Source organism: Neoarius graeffei, chromosome 20, assembly GCF_027579695.1.
Source record: "Neoarius graeffei isolate fNeoGra1 chromosome 20, fNeoGra1.pri, whole genome shotgun sequence".
In the NCBI taxonomy this organism is placed as follows: Eukaryota; Metazoa; Chordata; class Actinopteri; order Siluriformes; family Ariidae; genus Neoarius; species Neoarius graeffei.
Window position 1 is genome coordinate 37,226,030 of NC_083588.1, and position 22,434 is coordinate 37,248,463.

Genomic DNA, 22,434 nt, shown 5'->3' on the forward strand with positions numbered 1-22,434 from the left:
CTATTCATTTTACAACTTATGGTGGTAAATAAAAGTGTGACTTTTCATGGAAAACACAAAATTGTCTGGGTGACCCCAAACTTTTGAACAGTAGTGTATGTGTGTATTAGAGAGAGACACAGATCGAACATGGACTAATGGTCATATTCTTTGCTGTTTTGAATGTAGTGAGAAATATACTTGACCTTTGTCCTCATGGCTAGTACTGAGACCCCCGTTCTCTCCTCCACATCCATGGACGGAATGTTAAAACAACCACAGCATCTGTCTCCAGCTGATATAGCAGTGCTTGCTGTGTATTTCATGTTGATTATGGCAGTAGGAATATGGGTAGGTTTATTTAAAAGTACATTCATACATTAATACAGTGGATACAAGTGTGTGTGCCTTTTAATGTGTTCTCATTATATTGCATTACCTTTTCTGGTAAATTTAAGGTTCATGTTCATAGGACTACATGACAACTGCATAAAGCTCTTACGATACCTGACATACAGATGTTGTCATAAGTTTACATACACAAACATGAATGTCATAGCAATGTTGGGCTTTCAGTGATTTCTCTGAATTGTTGTTGTTGTTGTTGTTGTTGTTGTTGTTGTTGTTGTTGTTTTTCTGTGGCAGAATGATTGTACAACTTTTTTTCTTAAGTAGAAAAATTAAAACAAGAATTTGGTTTTAAATTATTTTGAGTTTTGGGAAATCAGCATGGTCAAAATTATACATACAGGGTCAAAAATATACTATTTACTTCATCTCATATAGAGGACCAGTCAAAAGTTTGGACACACCTTCTAATTCATTGTTTTTTTTTCTTTATTTTTATTCATTTAAAGTCACTTAATGTCTTAAAGTAGTGATGGAGTGTCATTCTTCTTTAATTAGTTGAGCAGTTCTTGACATAATATGATTACTACAGTAGTGGAATAGGGCAACTGTATTGTTATTATTTACTATTTGCTGTTTGGTCTCAAACGCATTAAGAAGGCAAGAAATTGCACTAATTAACTTTTGATGAGGCACAACTGTTAATTGAAAAACATTCCAGGTGATGACCTCATGAAGCTGGTTAAGATAATGCAATAGTGTACAAAGCATCATCAAGGTTTATTTTAACCCTTTTTTTTGTTTACAACATAGTTTCATACATGTCCATTCCATATGTCTTCAGTATTGTTCTACAGTGTAGAAAATAGTCAAAATACAGAAAAACCTATGAATGAATACAAAAAACCTTTTGTCTGGTACTGTATATACTAATACAGCCATAACATTAAAACCACTGACAGGTGAATTGAATAACATTATATTGTTATAGTGGCATCTGTCAAGGGGTGCGATATATTATCAAGCAAGAGAACAAACAGTTCTTGAAACTGATGTGTTGGAAGCAGGAAAAATGGGCAAACATAAGGATCTGAGTGACTTTGGCAAGGGTCAAATTGTGATGGCTAGATAACTGGGTCTGAGCATCTCCAAAATGGCATGTCTTGTGGGGGTGTTCCCGGTATGCAGTAGTTAGTACCTACCAAAAGTGGTCCAAGGAAGGACAACTGGTGAACTGGCGACAGGGTCGTGGGTGGCGAAGGTTTATTGGTTTGCATGGGCACAAAGGCTAGCCCATATGGTCCAATCCCACAGAAGAGCTCCTGTAGCACAAACTGCTGAAAAAGTTAATGCTAGCTAAAACAGAAAGGTGTCAGCATTAACATTAACATACTGCCACAGGGGTGGCACGGTGGTGTAGTGGTTAGCGCTGTCGCCTCACAGCAAGAAGGTCCGGGTTTTGGTTTGCGGCGAGGGCCTTTCTGTGTGGAGTTTGCATGTTCTCCCCGTGTCCGCGTGGGTTTCCTCCGGGTGCTCTGGTTTCCCCCACAGTCCAAAGACATGCAGGTTAGGTTAACTGGTGACTCTAAATTGACTGTAAGTGTGAATGTGAGTGTGAATGGTTGTCTGTGTCTATGTGTCAGCCCTGTGATGACCTGGCGACTTGTCCAGGGTGTACCCCGCCTTTCGCCCCGTAGTCAGCTGGGATAGGCTCCAGCTTGCCTGCGACCCTGTAGAACAGGATAAAGCGGCTAGAGATAATGAGATGAGATGAGATACTGCCACAGACAAAGAACAGTTAAAAAAAATCACTGATGAACATGAAGCCCTGCTCTTATAGCGTAGGCTTTGACAGTGATGATCATTAAGCTGTAACAACAGCCGTATGTTTCTTCTGACTATAAATTTAAGGGCTTAAATTTTGGGGGGGAAATATTTAAGACCAAGCATCATGACACCATAATAACAGAGTTATGTACATTTGAGCATTACGTAACATGATTTAAGTTTACAATAAAAGTTTACAATAAAAAGTATTAGAGTAAAAAGATTTTTATTGTAATATGTTAACACAATACAGTAAATCCTCTAATACTGGCCTGTATTCCATTACTGGCCGGGACTCTAATATGGCCGGTCTCGCTGTCGGAGGAGGTAAATAATGGCCGGACTCTAATACAGGCCGGGGCTATAACCAACGATGTTTCTGAGATCATAGTGGCCTTACACAATCGTTCCGATCTGAAAGACAATTGTGATCAGTGGCGCCGCCAGGCGTATGGCCGTACGCACTAGGCGTACCTTGGGGAGAGAGATTCATTCATTCATTCATTATCTCTAGCCGCTTTATCCTTCTACAGGGTCACAGGCAAGCTGGAGCCTATCCCAGCTGACTACGGGCGAAAGGCGGGGGTACACCCTGGACAAGTCGCCAGGTCATCACAGGGCTGACACATAGACACAGACAACCATTCACACTCACATTCACACCTACGGTCAATTTAGAGTCACCAGTTAACCTAACCTGCATGTCTTTGGACTGTGGGGGAAACCGGAGCACCCGGAGGAAACCCACGCGGACACGGGGAGAACATGCAAACTCCACACAGAAAGGCCCTCGCCGGCCCCGGGGCTCGAACCCAGGACCTTCTTGCTGTGAGGCGACAGCGCTAACCACTACACCACCGTGCCGCCCGGGGAGAGAGATATTTTTTTTAATTATAATTGTTACCTGAATGCTTTGGCAATGCAACATAATTTGAGAGAGAGAGAGAGAGAGAGAGAGAGACGTGTGTGTGCCGGCGCATTTGTGTGCTTCAGGAGTGGGCGGGGTGGGCGTGACCAAGAAAGCTCATTGGTCAATGCAGATATACTTTTCTTGCACCACTGAGATTCTCTCCAGTTTTGAGAAACGGAGACAGACAATCGTCAGTAGTCAGAGCTTGTGCGAGAATTTATTGAGAAGCGAGTCAAAAATGAGTAAACGAACCCTGAAACAAACGAGCTTGTTTCAGACTTTTACGAAAAAGTCCAAAAGCAGTGATCCAGGGGTGTCATCTGCTTGCCAGTCCTCTCCAGTATCAGCTAGTAACACGGCACCGGCAGCTTCCACTCCTCCGCAACCGAGCAGCAGTACGCTGCAGCTGGATGCGAGCTCAGGTCCTTTGAGGGAATTGCCTTCATCTACCTCTGAGTTTGAAACTAGCCATACATCCAGTGAATTTCATATAAGAACACCTACATCTCCCCATGTCCCTTACGATCAGAAGTAGATGGTTGCTCCACCTTGCTGACAAATGAGCCATCAGATAGCTTTACTAATGAGCCACGAGTCAGCCCGCTATCACTGACATCAGATTTATCACACATAGGTAAACTTCAACCAGATGCCTTAAAATGTGCACCGGACTCTGTAAAGCTCAATGTCCTACAGAACCGCTTCAAACCAGACAGAGGGTGGGTGGCTCCTTCTACTCTGATTTTCGGTAAACTCAGAAAAATACCCGAGGAGTTTTTCAGCGAGTCTCTGTACCCCACGTTGCGCTACAGTGTGTGTCAGAGTCGTGCGTGCGGTAGTGCTGAGCAAGTTCACTAGATTCTAATCGAGGCTATAAAGAGTTTATTGTTTATTGTCGTGTGTAGTTCACATATGTTGTTCAAATATCAGCCTGTGTTCATGGAAGGCTATTGTTCAATTTCAAGTTCTATCGTTGTTTTGTGTATAAGCCTATAGATCGACTCTTCATAGAAACTGCAGCACGCAAGCGTTTTTTTTTTTTTTTTGGGGGGGGGGGGGGGGGGGGGGGGGGATTACACCGCTAGTGCGTACCTTACAGTTCAACCCTGCAGGCGCCCCTGATTGTGATTACCGGTAGGTCTGGTGGTAACCAGGCAACCAAGCATCAACTTGACTCGAACGTGAGACTTCAGTTTTCAGTCACCAGCATCTTTTTATTCATTCCACTGGTAGTCTGTTTTGCTCAAATAGAAATAGAGGCCTGCCTCTAATTCTGGCCTCCTTCCAATAATGGCCGGGACCAAGATGCCCTTGAGTGAAATAAAGGCCCCGGCCTATATTAGAGGATTTACGGTAATTAAACTAGTGTGAGTTTGGTTTTGATGTTTGCCATGTTACTTCATCACCATTATGTGACACTAAAAATATACTGAATTGTAAAGTTATTTGTTATGACATTAATGGAAAGTGTCAATGCAACCTTATAATCAACAGAACTACATTATTTGACTACATCAAAACCAGTGAAAGTGGTGTTTATAATAGGTGGTGTCTACTGGAATAAAACTGGAATAAATTGCTAAACATGTAGATTTATTCCAGTTGTCATAAATTTACAGTAAATTATATGCGTTGATGATCAGCATGCTGGTACAAGCCTACACTGCACAGCAACATATCAAACTTTCACTCAAATGCTCTGTATGAGACATTCTGCACCAACGTATTTTAAACAAACTAACTTTAGTAATAAACAATTTGAATATGTAATAAATGTTACTTTAAAAAAAAACATTGAGTCTAACCCACTGCATGTGTAAAGTTTGTGCTTTTCAGGACATATGAGTAGACTTACTGGGCCGTTGAAACCTCTCTACAAACCTCTCTGCAAGTTCTTATTTCTTAATATCTTAGAATAGACTGTTTTTATGCAGCTCCTTTATTAGAATAGACTGTCTTTATTTAGCATTTATTTATTGAGCACCTTAACTCCAAGCCAAATTCCTTGTACAGTAGTTGCAACAATTATGACAATTACAAACAATAAAACTTTTTCCGATTCTGGTTCTGACATGATCAGGCTTTGAAGCAGGCTTGTAGTACTCGAGTCCGACTCGTGCCCTAATTTTAATGAGTCGTGATTTGACTTGGACTTGAGCACTGATAACTCGGACCTGGACTCGGATTCGTGCAGTAACTGCATTCGGACTCGTAAATTGAAGACGAGGACTCAGATTTTTTTCTTTATTTTTTGTAACATGCCATAATAATTTGGCATAAGATATTTATCTCATCTCATCATCTCTAGCCACTTTATCCTGTTCTACGGGGTTGCAGGCAAGCTGGAGCCTATCCCAGCTGACTATGGGCAAGAGGTAGGGTACACGCTGGACAAGTCGCCAGGTCATCACAGGGCTGACACATAGACACAGACAACCATTCACACCTACGGTCAATTTAGAGTCACCAGTTAACCTAACCTGCATGTCTTTATGGGGGAAACCAGAGCACCCGGAGGAAACCCACGCGGACAACATGCAAACTCCACACAGAAAGGCCCTCACCGGCCACGGGGCTCGAACCCAGGACCTTCTTGCTGTGAGGCGACAGCACTAACCACTACACTGTAAACCCGAATAAGTTGAGTTTACTTAAAAAAATTGAGGAAAGTGGTTGCCTTAAAAAAAATAAGTAATTATTAATGATTGAATTGAGTACCTTAAACTTACCAGAAGATTGTAAGTTTAAGGTACTCAATTCAATCATTACTTATTTTTTTTAAGGCAACCACTTTCCTCAATTTTTTTTAAGTAAACTCAACTTATTCGGGTTTACAGTGTACACCACCTAAGATATTTATATCTACATTAATTTTTATACTAATTTTGTGCAAGAGAATGCACATTCACCTGATCACACATCATTTCCAGGAACAAACTAACATTAATGGCGCTAAAATGCCTGGACAGAAGCCCCTAGGATTGTCTGCCTGTGCTTATACAGACTTCTTGTGCAGTGGGAAAAAACACACTGTTATGTGTTCCATTAGCAGAAGAACTATCGAGGAGATGACGGGGACGACCTCGAACTTCAATCATCATTTGGCAAGACTCCACCCAGAGAAGGAAGTGACACGCTATGTTCATTGCCCTGTTGATAGCGGGGCTTGCTGAGCGATGAACGAGCTTTTTATCTGTAGCCTGTTAACTAAAATGGGGCAGTCAAGCAGTAACATTAGTCTGACATGGTTGCAGAGACAGTTTCACATAAAGGCAGCAACAGCCACCATCAAATGGTGCGGTTGGAGTCTTGTTCTCAGATTCGACTTGGATCAATAGTGGACTTGACTCCAACTCGACTCGAAATTTTCTTTAATGACTTGGACTCGGGCGGCACGGTGGTGTAGTGGTTAGCACTGTCGCCTCACAGCAAGAAGGTCCGGGTTCGAGCCCCGTGGCCGGCAAGGGCCTTTCTGTGCGGAGTTTGCATGTTCTCCCCGTGTCCGCGTGGGTTTCCTCCGGGTGCTCCGGTTTCCCCCACAGTCCAAAGACATGCAGGTTAGGTTAACTGGTGGCTCTAAATTGACCATAGGTGTGAATGTGAGTGTGAATGGTTGTCTGTGTCTATGTGTCAGCCCTGTGATGACCTGGCGACTTGTCCAGGGTGTACCCTGCCTTTCGCCCATAGTCAGCTGGGATAGGCTCCAGCTCGCCTGCGACCCTGTAGAACAGGATAAAGCGGCTAGAGATAATGAGATGAGATGAGATGAGACTTGGACTCGACTCGGACTTGAACACTGGGGACTCGAGACTGGACTCGGACTCGAGGTTTAGCGACTCGACTACAGCACTGCTTTGAAGTCATGTGATAATGCAGAATGCAACATATTTTCAACATGCAGAAAGTCTCTGTATTCTCAGTAGCCTAAAGATACGTTAGGTTTATTTCATGCACCTGGTAAGTCTAATGATGCAAATTATGTCGTGAAAAGCAGTAAAATTATTTATTACATATCGATTGCTGTTATTCAAATAGCATAATGGTAGAGGTCAGCTTGGTTAAATACGTTGGTGCAGAATGTGACTTACAGAGCGTTTGAGTGAACGTTTGAGCAACATACTGTACAATGATGCCAGAATGTTGATGTTAAATGTGAGGAGGCGCTGCAGATAAATTTAACTTTTTTTTTTCTGTGAAACTAGGTTGCTTAGGTAGCATTACCCGTTGTCTAAATGAAGACCAAATAATGCCTAGAAGATCCATTTTTGGTGAAGAGAAGATTTGATCTTTCATAGCGTACTTCATGGCAATATTCAGCCACTATATTACAATATTTGTAATCCATTTGTAATCTAATGCTTTGCTGATTTCTAGTCAATGTGGAAAACCAAGAGAAGCACAGTGAAGGGATATTTCTTAGCAGGCAAAGCCATGACCTGGTGGCCGGTGAGTTCTCACACAGCTGTACACACTCTGAGATTTAGAGATTTCTCTGAAAGAAGGTAAATTAAGTGAGTAATGATTTTTTGATATTTCTGTAGGTGGGCACGTCTCTGTTTGCTAGTAATGTGGGCAGCGGTCACTTCATTGGACTCGCTGGATCAGCAGCTGCATCTGGCATTGGCCCTGTTACATATGAGTGGAATGTAAAGCTCCAATAGCCACATATCTTCATAAAGACACAGTATTTTCTATAAAATTGTGGGGTGATCAACAAATGTTGGTATAATCTGATGCTTTTCTAATTTTTTCGGTTAGGGTATGCTGATGGTTCTGCTCCTAGGCTGGCTCTTCCTCCCCATCTACATAGCTTCTGGGGTGAAACAACTTAAACACAGCAATACATCGTTATTTAGGTTTAATACACATTACACTGTTCACAAAAATATTTTAATGCTGTTGTAGGTGACAACAATGCCAGAGTATCTTCAGAAGAGATTTGGAGGCAAAAGAATACAGATATTTATTTCTGTTTTGTATTTGTTTATTTATATCTTCACAAAAATATCGGTAAGTGTTGAGCAATGTGCCTTTCTGCATATTATTTAGTACAAATGATTTATTATTGTATGTAACCATTTTAATCCAAGTCTAAGCATTTGATTCAGTGTAAATGGAAACAGAAATTTTCCATTGCTTACTGGCATGTACAGTCGCGGCCAAAAGTTTTTGAGACTGACACAAATTTTGATTTTCACAAAGTTTGCTGCTTCCGTGTTTTTAGATATTTTTGTCAGATGTTTCTATGGTATACTGAAGTACAATTATAAGCTTTTCATACGTTTCAAAGGCTTTTATTGACAAATACATCAAGTTTATGCAAAGAGTCAATATTTGCATTGTTGACCCTTCTTTTTCAAGACTCCTGCAATTCGTCCTGGCCTGCTGGATATCAGCTTCTGGGCCAAATCCTGACTGATGGCAACCCGTTCTTGCAGAATCAGTGCTTGGAGTTTATCACAATTTTTGGGTTTTTGTTTATCCACCTGCTTTTTGAGGATTGACCACAGGTTCTCGATGGGATTAAGATCTGAGGAGTTTCCTGGCCATGGACCCAAAATTTCAATGTTTTGTTCCCTGAGCCACTTAGTTGTCACTTTTGCGTTGTGACATGGTGCTCCATCATGCTGGAAAAAGCATTGTTCATCACCAAATTGCTCCTGGATCGTTGGGAGAAGTTGCTCTTGGAGGATGTTTTGATATCATTCTTTTTTCATGGCAGTGTTCTTGGGCAAAATTGTGAGTGAGCCCACTCCCTTGGATGAGAAGCAACCCGACACATGAATAGTCTCAGGATGCTTTACTGTTGGCATGACACAGGACTCATGGTAGCGCTCACCTTTTCTTCTCCAAACAATCATTTTTCCAGATGTCCCAAATAGTTTGAAGGGGGCTTCATCAGAGAAAATAACTATTTGCTTAGAATGTAAACAAACCAGCGAAATGACAGTTGCAATTTGTGGAAAATGCTATGATAATAATTATTGAACAATAAAAAAGATACAGGGCGGCATGGCGGTGTAGTGGTTAGCGCTGTCGCCTCACAGCAAGAAGGTCCGGGTTCGAGCCCCGTGGCCGGCGAGGGCCTTTCTGTGCGGAGTTTGCATGTTCTCCCCGTGTCCGCGTGGGTTTCCTCCGGGTGCTCCGGTTTCCCCCACAGTCCAAAGACATGCAGGTTAGGTTAACTGGTGACTCTAAATTGACCGTAGGTGTGAATGTGAGTGTGAATGGTTGTCTGTGTCTATGTGTCAGCCCTGTGATGACCTGGCGACTTGTCCAGGGTGTACCCCGCCTTTCGCCCGTAGTCAGCTGGGATAGGCTCCAGCTTGCCTGCGACCCTGTAGGACAGGATAAAGCGGCTAGAGATAATGAGATGAGATGAGAAAAAAGATACATTCTTACCATCAAATATTTTTATTTCATAATTTGTTGTGCTTTTTTTTGGTATTTTTGGGGGGTTTGTTTTTGAGTAGGGTTTTTATTTTGTTCTCAATTGATTCAGTAACATGCTCCGCCATTTTCTTCTTCTTCTTTAGGGTTTTTTTGGTGGTTAGAAAACCAACTTAAAGGTGCATTTCTGCCACCAACTGGGCTGGAGTATGGAACAGGAGATTGGGGGTGGGGATATTCTTTTAGCTATTTCTGTTTCTTTTAAATACTTGATAACAAAGTGATATATCTGACTTCATGCACTCTGCTGTTTTGTTTTTCTCTACTCACAATATATGAGCTGATATCCTAGCAGTGGAGTAGTCAATTAGAGCTCATTGCTATACCAATTGCTCATATCCAGTGAATGTGGATCATTGATCATTGTTCAAATGGAAGTGTTTCTCAGAATTTCCACATTAGTAACATGAGAAAGAATAATAAAATATTGACCAGTGCACCTTCAAAAAACAAAAAAAAAAAAAACAGAATCGATGTTCAGACTAATGAATGGCATGTGTGCAGGTAGATATGTACGCTGGGGCTGTGTTCATTCAGCAGGCTCTGGGCTGGAATATTTACCTTGCTGTCATTCTTCTCCTTGTCATTACTGGTGTCTACACAATAGCAGGTGAGTTCATGGGTTTCTGATTAGTGCACAAGTACAGGTATTGATCTGCAGATATCAAGCTTAAACACAGGCTCAGGAAGACACATATGAATTGTTTTATTATAATGATTGTATATATCGTGGCTGGTGTGCACTCATATTTTGAGTCTTTTTTAGGTGGTCTTGCAGCCGTCATCTACACTGACGCAGCTCAGACTGTCATCATGCTAATTGGGGCCCTGATTCTTATGGTCTTCAGTATGTAGTTTCCTTTTTACTTATCGGCCAGCTATTTGCTCCATGTTTGATTTCTGACATTGTCTCAAAACATTTGATGAGCAAACTAACAACTACTTTAGCTAAAACATTCTGCTTCTTTAACTTCTGCTTCTTTTTTTGTTGCCGCTCTTGTTTATGGGAAGGTTTTGTAGAGGTCGGCGGCTGGCAGGCCATTTTTGATGGCTACAGCAATGCCATTCCCTCCATTAGAGTCCCAAACACCACCTGCGGGATCCCTCGCGAGGATGCCTTCCACGTTTTACGGGATCCCATTACTTCTGACTTTCCCTGGCCAGGGGTGCTGCTGGGAATGTCAATCCCCTCCATATGGTACTGGTGTTCGGATCAGGTGAGGGAAGTGAATACATTGCAAATAGTGTGTTTCTTGTTAATCCTGGAAGTTGGATTATTCTTTAGGAGTACATTTGCATTATCGATCATGCATTAAACATCAATTTTATTACAATAATTTGTCCAAACAAGGAAAATGCACTCTGGAAATGAGAAAATAAACTATACCCTAAAGCAGGGGTCATCAAACATCAAATGGTGGTCTGCGATCCGGATGTAGACCCAGCAAAGTTTTTCATTGGATTGAATTGTAGTTGTGAAAAATACAAGCAGAACTGATGAATATATAAAATATAATGACTGTAGTCCACCAACTTCAGTTATTTAAACATTAACCATTCAGACGTGTGTAGCAGATCCGATAATTGCGACTTGTTATTGGGAATTGCATACATTTATTTAAGCTATTTAGCTGAGGGTAGCTCATTAAGAAAGGAAAGAATTTTCAAAATTTTCTTATATACAGTGGATATAAAAAGTGTACACACCCCGTTAAAATGATAGGTTTTTCTGATGTAAAAAAAAATCACGATAAATAATTTCGAAACTTTTCCCACCTTTAATGTGACCTATAACCTGTACAATTCAATTGAAAAACAAACAAATCTGTTAGGGGGGAAAAACATAAAAAAATAAAAAATGTACAATAAGCTAGTTGCATAAGTGTGCACACCCTTAAACTAATACTTTGTTGAAGCACCTTGTGATTTAATTACAGCATTCAGTCTTTTTGGGTCGGAGTCTATCAGCCTGCCACATCTAGACTTGGCAATATTTGCCCACTCTTCCTTGTAAAAGTGCTCCAAATCTGTCAGATTGCGAGGGCCTCTCTTGTGCACAGCCCCTCTTCAGGTCACCCCACAGATTTTCAATTGGATTTAGGTCTGGGCTCTGGCTGGGCCATTCCAAAACTTTAATTTTCTTCTGGTGAAGCCATTCTTTTGTTGAATTCAATGTATGCTTGGGGTCATTGTCATGCTGAAAGATGAAATTCCTCTTCATCTTTAGCTTTCTAGCAGACACCTGAAGGTTTTGGGCCAAAATTGACTGGCATTTAGAACTGTTCATAATTCCCTCCACCTTGACTAAAGCCCCTGTTCCAGCTGAAGAAAAACAACCCCGAAACATGATGCTGCCACCACCATGCTTCACCGTGGGTATGGGGTTCTTTTGGTGATGTGCAGTGTTGTTTTTGCACCAAACATACCTTTTGGGATTGTGGCCAAAAAGTTGAACCTTGGTTTCATCAGACCATAACACATTTTCCCACATGCTTTTGGGAGAGTTGATGTATTTTTTTGCAAAATTTAGCCAGGCCTGGATGTTTTTCTTGGTAAGAAAAGGCTTCTGTCTTGCGACCCTACCTCATAGTCCAGACATATGGAGAATACAGGAGATTGTTGTCACATGTAGTACACAACCAGTACTTGCGAGAAATTCCTGCAGCTCCTTCACTGTTGCTGTAGGCCTCTTGGCAGCCTCCCTGACCAGTTTTCATCTTGTCATTTCATCAATTTTGGAGGGACGTCCAGTTCCCGGTGATGTCACTGTTGTCCCATATTTTCTCCACTTCTTGATGACGGTCTTCACTGTGCTCCATGGTATATCTAATGCCGTGGAAATTTTTTATACCCTTCTCCTGACTGATACCTTTCAACAGTGAGATCCCTTTGATGCTTTGTAAGCTCTCTGTGAACCCTGGCTTTCGCTGGAGGATGCAACTGAGTAAATGTCTGAACTTTATTTGGGGTTAATCAGAGTCATTTTAATTGATGGCAGGTGTGAACCCAAAAAGACTGAATGCTGTAATTAAATCAAAAGGTGCTTCAACAAAGTATTAGTTTAAGGGTGTGCACACTTATGCGACCAGCTTATTGTACATTTTTTTATTTTTTATGTTTTTCCCCCAAACAGATTTGTTTGTTTTCAATTGAATTGTACAGGTTATAGGTCACATTAAAGGTGGGAAAAGTTTTGAAATTGTTTATTGTGGTCTCATTTTTTTTTTACATCAGAAAAACCTATCATTTTAATGAGGTGTGTACACTTTTTATATCCACTGTACAGTATCTCATCTCATCTCATTATCTGTAGCCGCTTTATCCTGTTCTACAGGGTCACAGGCAAGCTGGAGCCTATCCCAGCTGACTACAGGTGAAAGGCGGGGTACACCCTGGACAAGTCGCCAGGTCATCACAGGGCTGACACATAGACACAGACAACCATTCACACTCACATTCACACCTACGGTCAATTTAGAGTCACCAGTTAACCTGACCTGCATGTCTTTGGACTGTGGGGGAAACCGGAGCACCCGGAGGAAACCCACGCGGACACGGGGAGAACATGCAAACTCCACACTCCACACTCGCCGGCCACGGGGCTCGAACCCGGACCTTCTTGCTGTGAGGCGACAGTGCTAACCACTACACCACCGTGCCGCCCCACTGTAAAGTATATTTATTTATATTTGATTATCGAACTGATGACATTGCTTGTTAAAAAACAGCTGACAACAAAAAGAAAATTTAAAGACAGTTGGACAGATAAGTTTGCTTTTATTTTCTGCGTCAAGTTCAAAACAGATTTCTTATCTGTTCAGGGCTGATGGCTCTAGTCAAAAGTGGTAACATGAAGAACCGCTATTACACAAAACCACTTTAACCACAGACATGAATTAGTCATTAATGGTTCACTGTTAAAATGTAACTGTTGTGCTTTGTAGACAAAGCTGCACTTTCAGAAATTTTAGTTACCTCTGAAATCTTTGTCCTTCCTTTAAGTTTCAATTAATGTTTCGTTTCTGACTTTATAATTTCATACAGTATGTACTGTATATTTAAAAAAAACTAATTTTTTTTTAGATATGGCTTTCTTGAACAAGGAGGTGTGTGTTCAGGATTACTACTTGCTTTACAATTTTCAATCTATGAATTTATCAACTCAAAGATTGAACAAAATCTTTTTACTTTTCTTTCATGGCTTTTTCAAAGACAAATTGAAGATTTCCCTTCTCATCTTGTGTGTGTGTGTGTAGGTTATAGTCCAACGCTCACTGGCTGCTAAGAACCTGCTACATGCTAAAGGAGGCTCTTTGCTGACTTCCTACCTTAAGCTCCTGCCCTTCTTCATAATGGTCCTGCCAGGCATGATCAGCCGAATCCTCTATCCAGGTCCTTTCAGAGCCCGTTTATAAAAACCTTGGGTTTTTTTTTATTTTCTTGAATTAGAAAAGCAAGACAGTTCTAAGTGTTCATGTACAGTGTATTTTGGTGTGGTTGTCTAGATGAGGTTGGTTGTGCAGACCCTGACATGTGTAAGCAGATTTGTGGGAATCCTGTGGGCTGCTCAGACATCGCCTATGCCAAACTGGTCATGGGACTCCTTCCTTCAGGTCTTTTACCTTCCTTTGATTATGAATCAATCCTCCATGTTGAGTTTCTTGCCACCAAGATGGCTGACAGACACATGCATGTGTTTTCTGTAGGTGTGCGAGGTTTGATGATGGCTGTAATGATGGCTGCTCTCATGTCTTCCCTGACTTCTATCTTTAACAGCTCCAGCACGCTGTTCACCATGGACTTATGGAGATATATGCACCGTGCTGCCTCAGAGTGGGAGCTCATGATAGTAGGCAGGTAGGACCAGAGGCGATTCTAGAGTCTGTTGTGGCCCCAAGCAAAAATTTCCAGGGGGCCCTTCTGACCAGTGTTCATCACCAATATGTTATAAATAATCTGACACCAACGAAAAATGTATGAAACCACAGTTTTTTAAATTCCAAATGTGAAAATACAATGGTAAAGAACAATAAAAACAATAAAAAACAAAATAAATAAGCCCTCGGGCCCCGACTCTCAGGGGGGCCCCTGGGCCAGGGGGCCCCAAGCAGTTGCCTGCCTTGCCTGTTCACAAGCTGCGGGTAGGACATCGCTTATGTCACTCGCATATAACTGGAAGCTCAGGTCTTTAAAATCGTGAGTTAAAAGGGTGACACTACATTCTTTCAAGTAATTTTGGAAGAAAGAAAGAAAGAAAGAAAGAAAGAAAGAAAGAAAGAAAGAAAGAAAACTCTAAGACTACGTTCAGACTGCACCCTGAAACGACCCATATCCGATTTTTTTGCCCATATGCGACCTGTATCCGATTTGTTATTGACAATCTGAACGACACAGATCCGATTTTTTTCACATGCGACCCAGGCCGCTTGGATATGTGGTCCTAATTCCGATGCATATCTGATATTTTCACATGCGACTGCAGTCTGACCGGACAGGTCGCATTCATGCGACCTACACGTCATCAACAAGAGACAAACGTCACTATTCTGCGTTGGCTAATCCCACCTCTTTGGTGGGAAACAACAACATTTGTACAGTTTTCAGAATTTAAATAGATTTTTATAGAATTGATCAAGCTAATGGTGGATTTGGTAGGGACCTGGATGTTGATCTGTTAGCCTGATTAAATAAAACAGTTTCTATAACTGATTTATAACTTAAACCATCCTGTATTACAAGATTATAAGATTGTTCTGGAAATTTCCAGTAATTTGACACCTTCGGTCTCATTAGTCTGCTGTTAATCAGATTATTGTGTGAGTTCCGCCGCCGCCACAAAAACCACATCGCCAGGTCTCGCCTCATCTCCATCGCAAACTGCACTGGTGTTTCTGCACCTTGAGCCAGCACTGAGAGAAGTTGCAGAATTCAGCTGGCTATAAACAATCTAAATAAATATTTATAAAAATGTAGAAAAAGTTTATTAATGGGCGGCACGGTGGTGTAGTGGTTAGCGCTGTTGCCTCACAGCAAGAAGGTCCTGGGTTCGAGCCCCGGGGCCGGCGAGGGCCTTTCTGTGCGGAGTTTGCATGTTCTCCCCGTGTCCGCGTGGGTTTCCTCCGGGTGCTCCGGTTTCCCCCACAGTCCAAAGACATGCAGGTTAGGTTAACTGGTGAGTCTAAATTGACCGTAGGTGTGAATGTGGGTGTGAATGGTTGTCTGTGTCTATGTGTCAGCCCTGTGATGACCTGGCGACTTGTCCAGGGTGTACCCTGCCTTTCGCCCGTAGTCAGCTGGGATAGGCTCCAGCTTGCCTGCGACCCTGTAGAAGGATAAAGCGGCTAGAGATAATGAGATGAGATGAAGTTTATTAATATGACGAAATAAATATGTGCAAATTATTAAGCCTGAATTAAGAGTTTGGTAATACAGCGGCCGTATCCCAAATGACTGCCTACTGAAGCTCGAGTGCACTATATAGAGTTTAAAAATCCATTACTTCCTAGTAACATGTAGTGCACTTATATAGAAATTAGAGAGACATTTAGGAGTCAACCCTCGTTACCAGGCTACACGTTTTCATTTCAGTTCAGAAACAAAAACACACACGAGACCTCACACTTTAACACTAACCAGATAATTAAACAAACAAACAAACAAACAAACAAAAAAAAGAAATTATTAAACATGAAGAGTGCGCTTTTTTTGTTTACGTAGATGTGCTTATTACGTGTCAATTTACGCATGCGGGACACTTTTGGGTCGTTTTCCGTTCATATTGGAGATCACATACAAGTCTCATATAATTGGTAATGTGAACGGCCTAACAAAAAAATTGGATTTCACAACAAATCGGATATGGGTCGTTTCAGGTTGCAGTCTGAACGTAGTGTAAACTACTTTATCCTGGTCAGTGTCCAGTTGGATCCAGAGCCTATTCCCGAAATACTGGCTGTGTAGCGAGAGTATACTCAACATCGAACACTAGTCCATTGCAGGGGACCGTGCACGCGCACAAGTGTGTACACGTTCACACTCTAGCTAGGGACAATTTAGCCACTCCACCTGCTTTTTGAATGTGGGAACATGGAAAGTGACCAGAAATCCCAGAAGAAACCCACATGGACTCAGGGAGACATGATGGTACAACAGGTAGCGTTTATGCAGGATCCACAGTTTTCTCAGGATTGGCTACAGATCCACTGCTGATCAGTATAAAGTGGTCTTTGAAGATTTACTGAAACCTCACTGAGTGTTACTTGACAAACTTGCTGGACTACCGTTTCTGCTCCAGCTTATGAAGGAGCTTTGAGGTTTTTTTTCTTCCTCATGCTTCCATTATTTATTCTCACTTCTTTCAGTGAAATGAACATATTAATGTGTGTGTTTAGAGTATTTGTCCTGATCTTGGTGGCGGTGTCTGTGCTATGGATCCCCGTGGTTCAGGCCAGTCAGGGCGGCCAGCTCTTCGTCTACATCCAGTCTATCAGCAGTTACCTGCAGCCACCTGTCTCTGTGGTGTTCATGGCAGGCTGCTTTTGGACAAGGACAAACGAGAAGGTACTGTGTATGTATACAAATATAGCAGAGGCAGCCAGATTTTGATTTAAAATGTCCTGGTATTTCATGGAGTCCAAGGTTTCCAGGGCCTTTGGAGGAAAAACAGCCCCAAAACATCACAGAATATCCACCATATTTTACAGTTGGGATCGGGTTCTTTTCATTATAGTCATTTTTTTTAATACCAAACCCATCTTGAGTGTTTATTGCCGAAAGCTCCATTTTTATTACATCAGACCAGAGAACACGGTTCCAGTCAAAGTTGTAGTAGTGTTTCACAAACTTCAAGTGCTTACATTTGTGATTAACTGACAGAAAAGTTTAGGTTTTTTTCTGGCAAACATTACATAGAACCGGTTGGCATAGAGGTGGCATCTAGTGGTGGTTTTCGAGACTTGGAAACCCCAAGAATTTACTTTTTCTTGTAATTCACCAACAGTGATCCTTGTGGCTTTTTTGTGCCTCTCTTTCCCTCCTCCTCACTGTACTCATGTGCAAAATAAACTTGGGTCCTCATCCAGGCAAGTTTGTAACACTTCCAGTTGGTGTCCACTTGTTTATTATTACCCTAACAGTAGAAATGGACATTTCCAGGTGACCCGCTATTTTTTTCATAACCATTCCCTGACTCATGAAGGTCAACACACTTCTTCCTCATTTGGTTTGTGTGTTCTCTTATCTTTCCCATGATGATGGATGACTAAGGGAATTTGGCCTCTGTGTCACCTATTTGTTCCCCAGTTAATCAGGAAGTCATCGATTACAACTTGAAAGTTCCTACACACTCCAATCTATTTTATATATATATATAGGTGGCACGGTGGTGTAGTGGTTAGCGCTATCGCCTCACAGCAAGAAGGTCCGGGTTCGAGCCCCGTGGCCGGCGAGGGCCTTTCTGTGCAGAGTTTGCATGTTCTCCCCGTGTCCGCGTGGGTTTCCTCCGGGTGCTCCGGTTTCCCCCACAGTCCAAAGACATGCAGGTTAGGTTAACTGGTGACTCTAAATTGGCCGTAGGTGTGAATGTGAGTGTGAATGGTTGTCTGTGTCTATGTGTCAGCCCTGTGATGACCTGGCGACTTGTCCAGGGTGTACCCCGCCTTTCGCCCGTAGTCAGCTGGGATAGGCTCCAGCTTGCCTGCGACCCTGTAGAAGGATAAACCGGCTAGAGATAATGAGATGAGATGAGAGATTGAGTTAATTTTTTGTCACAAAATTCTACACAAAATAGCCCACAATGACAAAGTGAAAGTAGGTTTTTAGAAAATATGCAATTTTATTTTACTGACAAAAATAGGTTATTTAGGGGTTACATATCCGTACACACCCTTAGTCTAATACTTGGTTGATGCACCTTTGGCAGCAAATACAGCTTCAAGGCGTCTTGGGAAAGAAGCTACGAGCTTAGCATATTTGTTTCTGGACATTTTTGCCCATTCCTCTTGGCATTTTGGTTTCATCAGACCAGAGAATCTTGTTTCTCATGGTTTGAGAGTCCTCTAGGTGCCTTTTGGCAAACTCCAAGTGGGCTGTCATGTGCCTTTTACTAAGGAGTGGCTTCCGTCTGGCCACTCTACCATAAAGGCCTGATTTGTGGAGTGTTGCCTGGATGGTTGATCTTCTGAAAGATTCTCCCATCTCCACAAGGATACACTGGAGCTCTGGTCAGAGTGACCCTCTGGTTCCTGTTCACCTCCCTGGCCAAGGCCCGTCTTCCTCAATCACTCAGTTTGGCCGGGCGGCCAGGTCTAGGAAGATTCTTGGTGGTTCCAAACTTCTTCCATTTACAAATGATGGTGGCCACTGTGCTCTTTGGGACCTGCAAAGCTGCAGCAATTTTTCTGTACCCTTCTCCAGATCTATGCCTTGCTACAATCCTGTTTCTGAGGTCTACAGATAATTCCTTTGACCCCATGGCTTGGAGTTTGCTCTGACATGCACTGTCAACTGTGGAACCTTATATAGGCAGGTGTTGGCAATCCCCAATCATGTCCAATCAATTGAATTTACCACAGGTGGACTCCAGTTAAGTTGTAGAAACATCTCAGGCAGTATCAGTGGAAACAAAATGCACCTCAGGTCACTTTTGGGTGTCATATCGAAAGGTGTGCACACTTGTGTACATATATTTTACATTTTGATTTTTAATAAATTAGCACAAATGTCCAAAAACCTGCTTTCACTTTGTCATTATGGGCTATTTTGTGTAGAATTTTGTGACAAAAAATGAAAATCTATTGTAGAATAAGTCTGTAATGTAATAAAACATGGAGAAGGTGAAAGGGGTGTGCAGGCTTTCCGGCTTGACTGTGCGTGTCACAATCTACAAGAAATGTTCTCATTGCAGTTTGGTAGTTTATAGCTACTGTAGTTTGTAGTAGTACTGATGAAGGGAGGGAGGCAGCCAGATTTTGTGGAGAAGGGATGAATGATAGGAAAAAGTAAAAGACACTCCTGGCTCGTTCTTTCCTTCTTCCTGGACACAACAACGATATGCATGTGTTCAGGCTTTATAGAACAAAACGGTACTGAGAAAACATGGGTCGTTTTTATTGATCTTTTGCATGTTTGTCTTTTACATTGTGTGTGATTTAGGGAGCGTTCTGGGGTTTGATGCTGGGGCTGCTGGTAGGCATTTTGAGGATGAGTCTAGATTTCATCTACCCTGTACCACAGTGCTTTGAGATAGACACCAGGCCTGCTATTATCAAACATGTGCACTATCTGCATTTCTCGATCATCGTCTCCCTGTTCACACTTGCTGTGGTGGTGTGTGTCAGCCTGGCTACAGAGAAACCCACAGAAGAAGAGGTCAGGAACAAACAGTAATAAGATAATGACAGCATGTTAACATGAAAGTTAAAGGTTCACTTTTTTAAAGTGTCTCTAGATCAATAATAAACATAACTACTCAGTGATGCCACAGAAAAGCAGTGACTCATGAAACTGATGTTAATGTGTACTATACGTTACAGACAAGTCGTCTGACATGGTTCACAAGGTTTGATCCTGTGAAGAGGAGTGAGGCCAATAATGACACTGTAAACTGTACTATCGAGAACGGCTCACATCAGGAAAAGGATAAGAGTAATGGTAAGATAACAGAGCAAACAAATGCTGGGTTTTCCTCGGAAGTTGTACGAGTCAGCACGAATGACTGTTCATCCAGTAGGGGGCGCCAGAAATTCACAAATTAAATGGAACCTTTTGACCTTCTCAGCATGTGAATGAAATGTAGTTCAGGTCCAAGTGCCTCTTAATTTTAAAATCTAAACGCAAAGTGAAATTTTACTGGGCTGATAAGGTTAAAATTCATGGATCACAAATCCTTCAAAGATTTCACTGTATCAAGAATTGTCTTATATGGTAACATCAGAGGTGGACAAAGTACCCAACTTCATTACTTAAGTCACAGTACAGGTCCCACTGGTCAAATGTTACTACAATACAAGTGAAAGTTGTCCAGTCAAATTTTTACTTAAGTTAAAGTACTGAAGTACTTGCTTTTAAAAATACTTAAGTATCAAAAGTACATTTTCTGTCAACGCATTGTTATATTATTGCCACAACGCTTACAAAACCTAATGCCGTTACCAAAGACAGAAATGTGAATTCACAAAATGAACACATGCTGTGCCATCATGGTGGTTTAACGTTAAGCTAGCTAGTCAGTGAAAGTCCACCTGACATTGCTAGCAAACTCTTTTCAAACTCGAAATCATATTGGGTAGCTAAACGTTACTAGAAAAGAAAGATTTCTACATTCTGTTTATTTGGCAAGATTATGCTAAAACATTTCTGAAAGGACTTCAGATAAGTTAACGTTATTCATGTTAGTGTAACTCCGTTTTTACATGCTAACTAACAGTGTCCAAGTTAACTAGCTATGTGTTAACGTTAGCCGTGGACAAGGCGATGGCAACTTGGCGGGCAAATCCATAGAAAGTCATTTGACTAACCAGACTGCATAGCTATTGCAACAGTATCGCTAGCTCTAAAAGCACAAACAAGTTCACTGCAAGCTTTCTCTTGGAATAAAACTTTATATCCCTCAATATGCTTCCGCAGGTTGGATGGCGAGTTTTTGTAGGCTGTGATGTGGTTCATTTTTGGCAAACAAAGCAAACATTTAAAACGAAGCAAATCTTTAATCCTTTCAGAAAACTGAAACATGGGTTCTAGGTATGGTCATGAGTGCGTACATTCTCCAGAAGAACCACCTCCTTCCATTCGGCCATCAACTGATCGTGTTCAAATAACACTATGGAGAAATCACTGAACTTGATTTTATAGTCTATGGACGTGACGTGACCCGACTGATTACTGACGGGCTGTCTCAGTGTCACCTGCGAAAAAACATCCACTTTCAAAGCTGCTTCATAGTAACGAGTAACGAGGACCTTAATAGAAATGTAGTGGAGTAAAAAGTATGATATTTGTCTTTCAAATGTAGTGAAGTTAAAGTCATAATTTTACCAAAAAAAATAATACTCAAGTATAGATACTCAAAACATGTACAGTACTCAAGTAAATGTACTTTGTTACTGTCCACCTCTGGGTAACATACAGAACACTGTCTCTCATCAGGCTCGAGTACACGCCATGCTGAGACTCCATCTAAGCTGAAGTTTGCTCTGCTCTGGCTGTGTGGGATGGAGCAGGATTCAGGAGAACAGCCCCCTCCACCATCGCCTGAGGCTATAGTGTGCTCCCTCGAGGAAGAGCCCTGTCTGAGGCATGTGGTCAATGCCAACCTCATTGTCTGCCTGTCACTGGGAGTGTTTCTGTTTGCCTACTGGGCCTAACAGGCCTTGATTCTTAATATCTCAAGGCTAGGGACACTGGTAATCCTTGAAAGCTTGGTGAATATTTTGAGTCTTTTGGTATCAAGTAATGAAATCACTTAAAAATTTCAGTATCATCAACCATATACACACAGACAGAAAAAAGATATGTAGAAGATGGAGCAAAAGTTACATTCATCTTCTTTATAAAGAATACTGACTCATTTTTACAAGCCTCATACTTAACACTTTCCATTCTTCTCAAATTTATTCTCCTCGCAAAGCTATTTTTTTTTTTATAAAGAAATACTTTTACCGGGCGGCACGGTGGTGTAGTGGTTAGCGCTGTCGCCTCACAGTGAGAAGGTCCGGGTTTGAGCCCTGTGGCCGGCGAGGGCCTTTCTGTGCAGAGTTTGCATGTTGTCCGCGTGGGTTTCCTCCGGGTGCTCCAGTTTCCTCCACAGTCCAAAGACATGCAGGTTAGGTTAACTGGTGACTCTAAATTGACCGTAGGTGTGAATGTGAGTGTGAATGGTTGTCTGTGTCTATGTGTCAGCCCTGTGATGACCTGGCGACTTG

At 41.8% G+C, this 22,434-nt stretch overlaps 1 protein-coding gene across 2 annotated transcripts; it reads left to right on the forward strand.

The window, feature by feature from the left end:
* Positions 1–180: 180 nt before the first annotated feature.
* slc5a11 (solute carrier family 5 member 11) lies at positions 181–21,876 on the forward strand. Of its 2 annotated transcripts, none has more exons than XM_060902598.1 (15): positions 181–330; positions 7,439–7,510; positions 7,606–7,710; positions 7,823–7,882; positions 7,970–8,074; positions 10,019–10,124; positions 10,281–10,361; positions 10,526–10,731; positions 13,771–13,906; positions 14,020–14,127; positions 14,221–14,371; positions 16,906–17,074; positions 19,667–19,882; positions 20,047–20,192; positions 21,666–21,876. In XM_060902598.1, the coding sequence occupies exons 1-15, from the start codon at positions 196–198 to the stop codon at positions 21,874–21,876; spliced, it is 2,007 nt and encodes a 668-aa protein (XP_060758581.1). In that variant the 5' UTR covers positions 181–195. The 2 variants fall into 2 exon arrangements, with proteins under 2 accessions (XP_060758581.1, XP_060758582.1); XM_060902599.1 differs by having other exon boundaries at positions 271–330; positions 20,047–20,205; positions 21,694–21,876.
* The last annotated feature ends 558 nt before the right edge of the window (positions 21,877–22,434 follow it).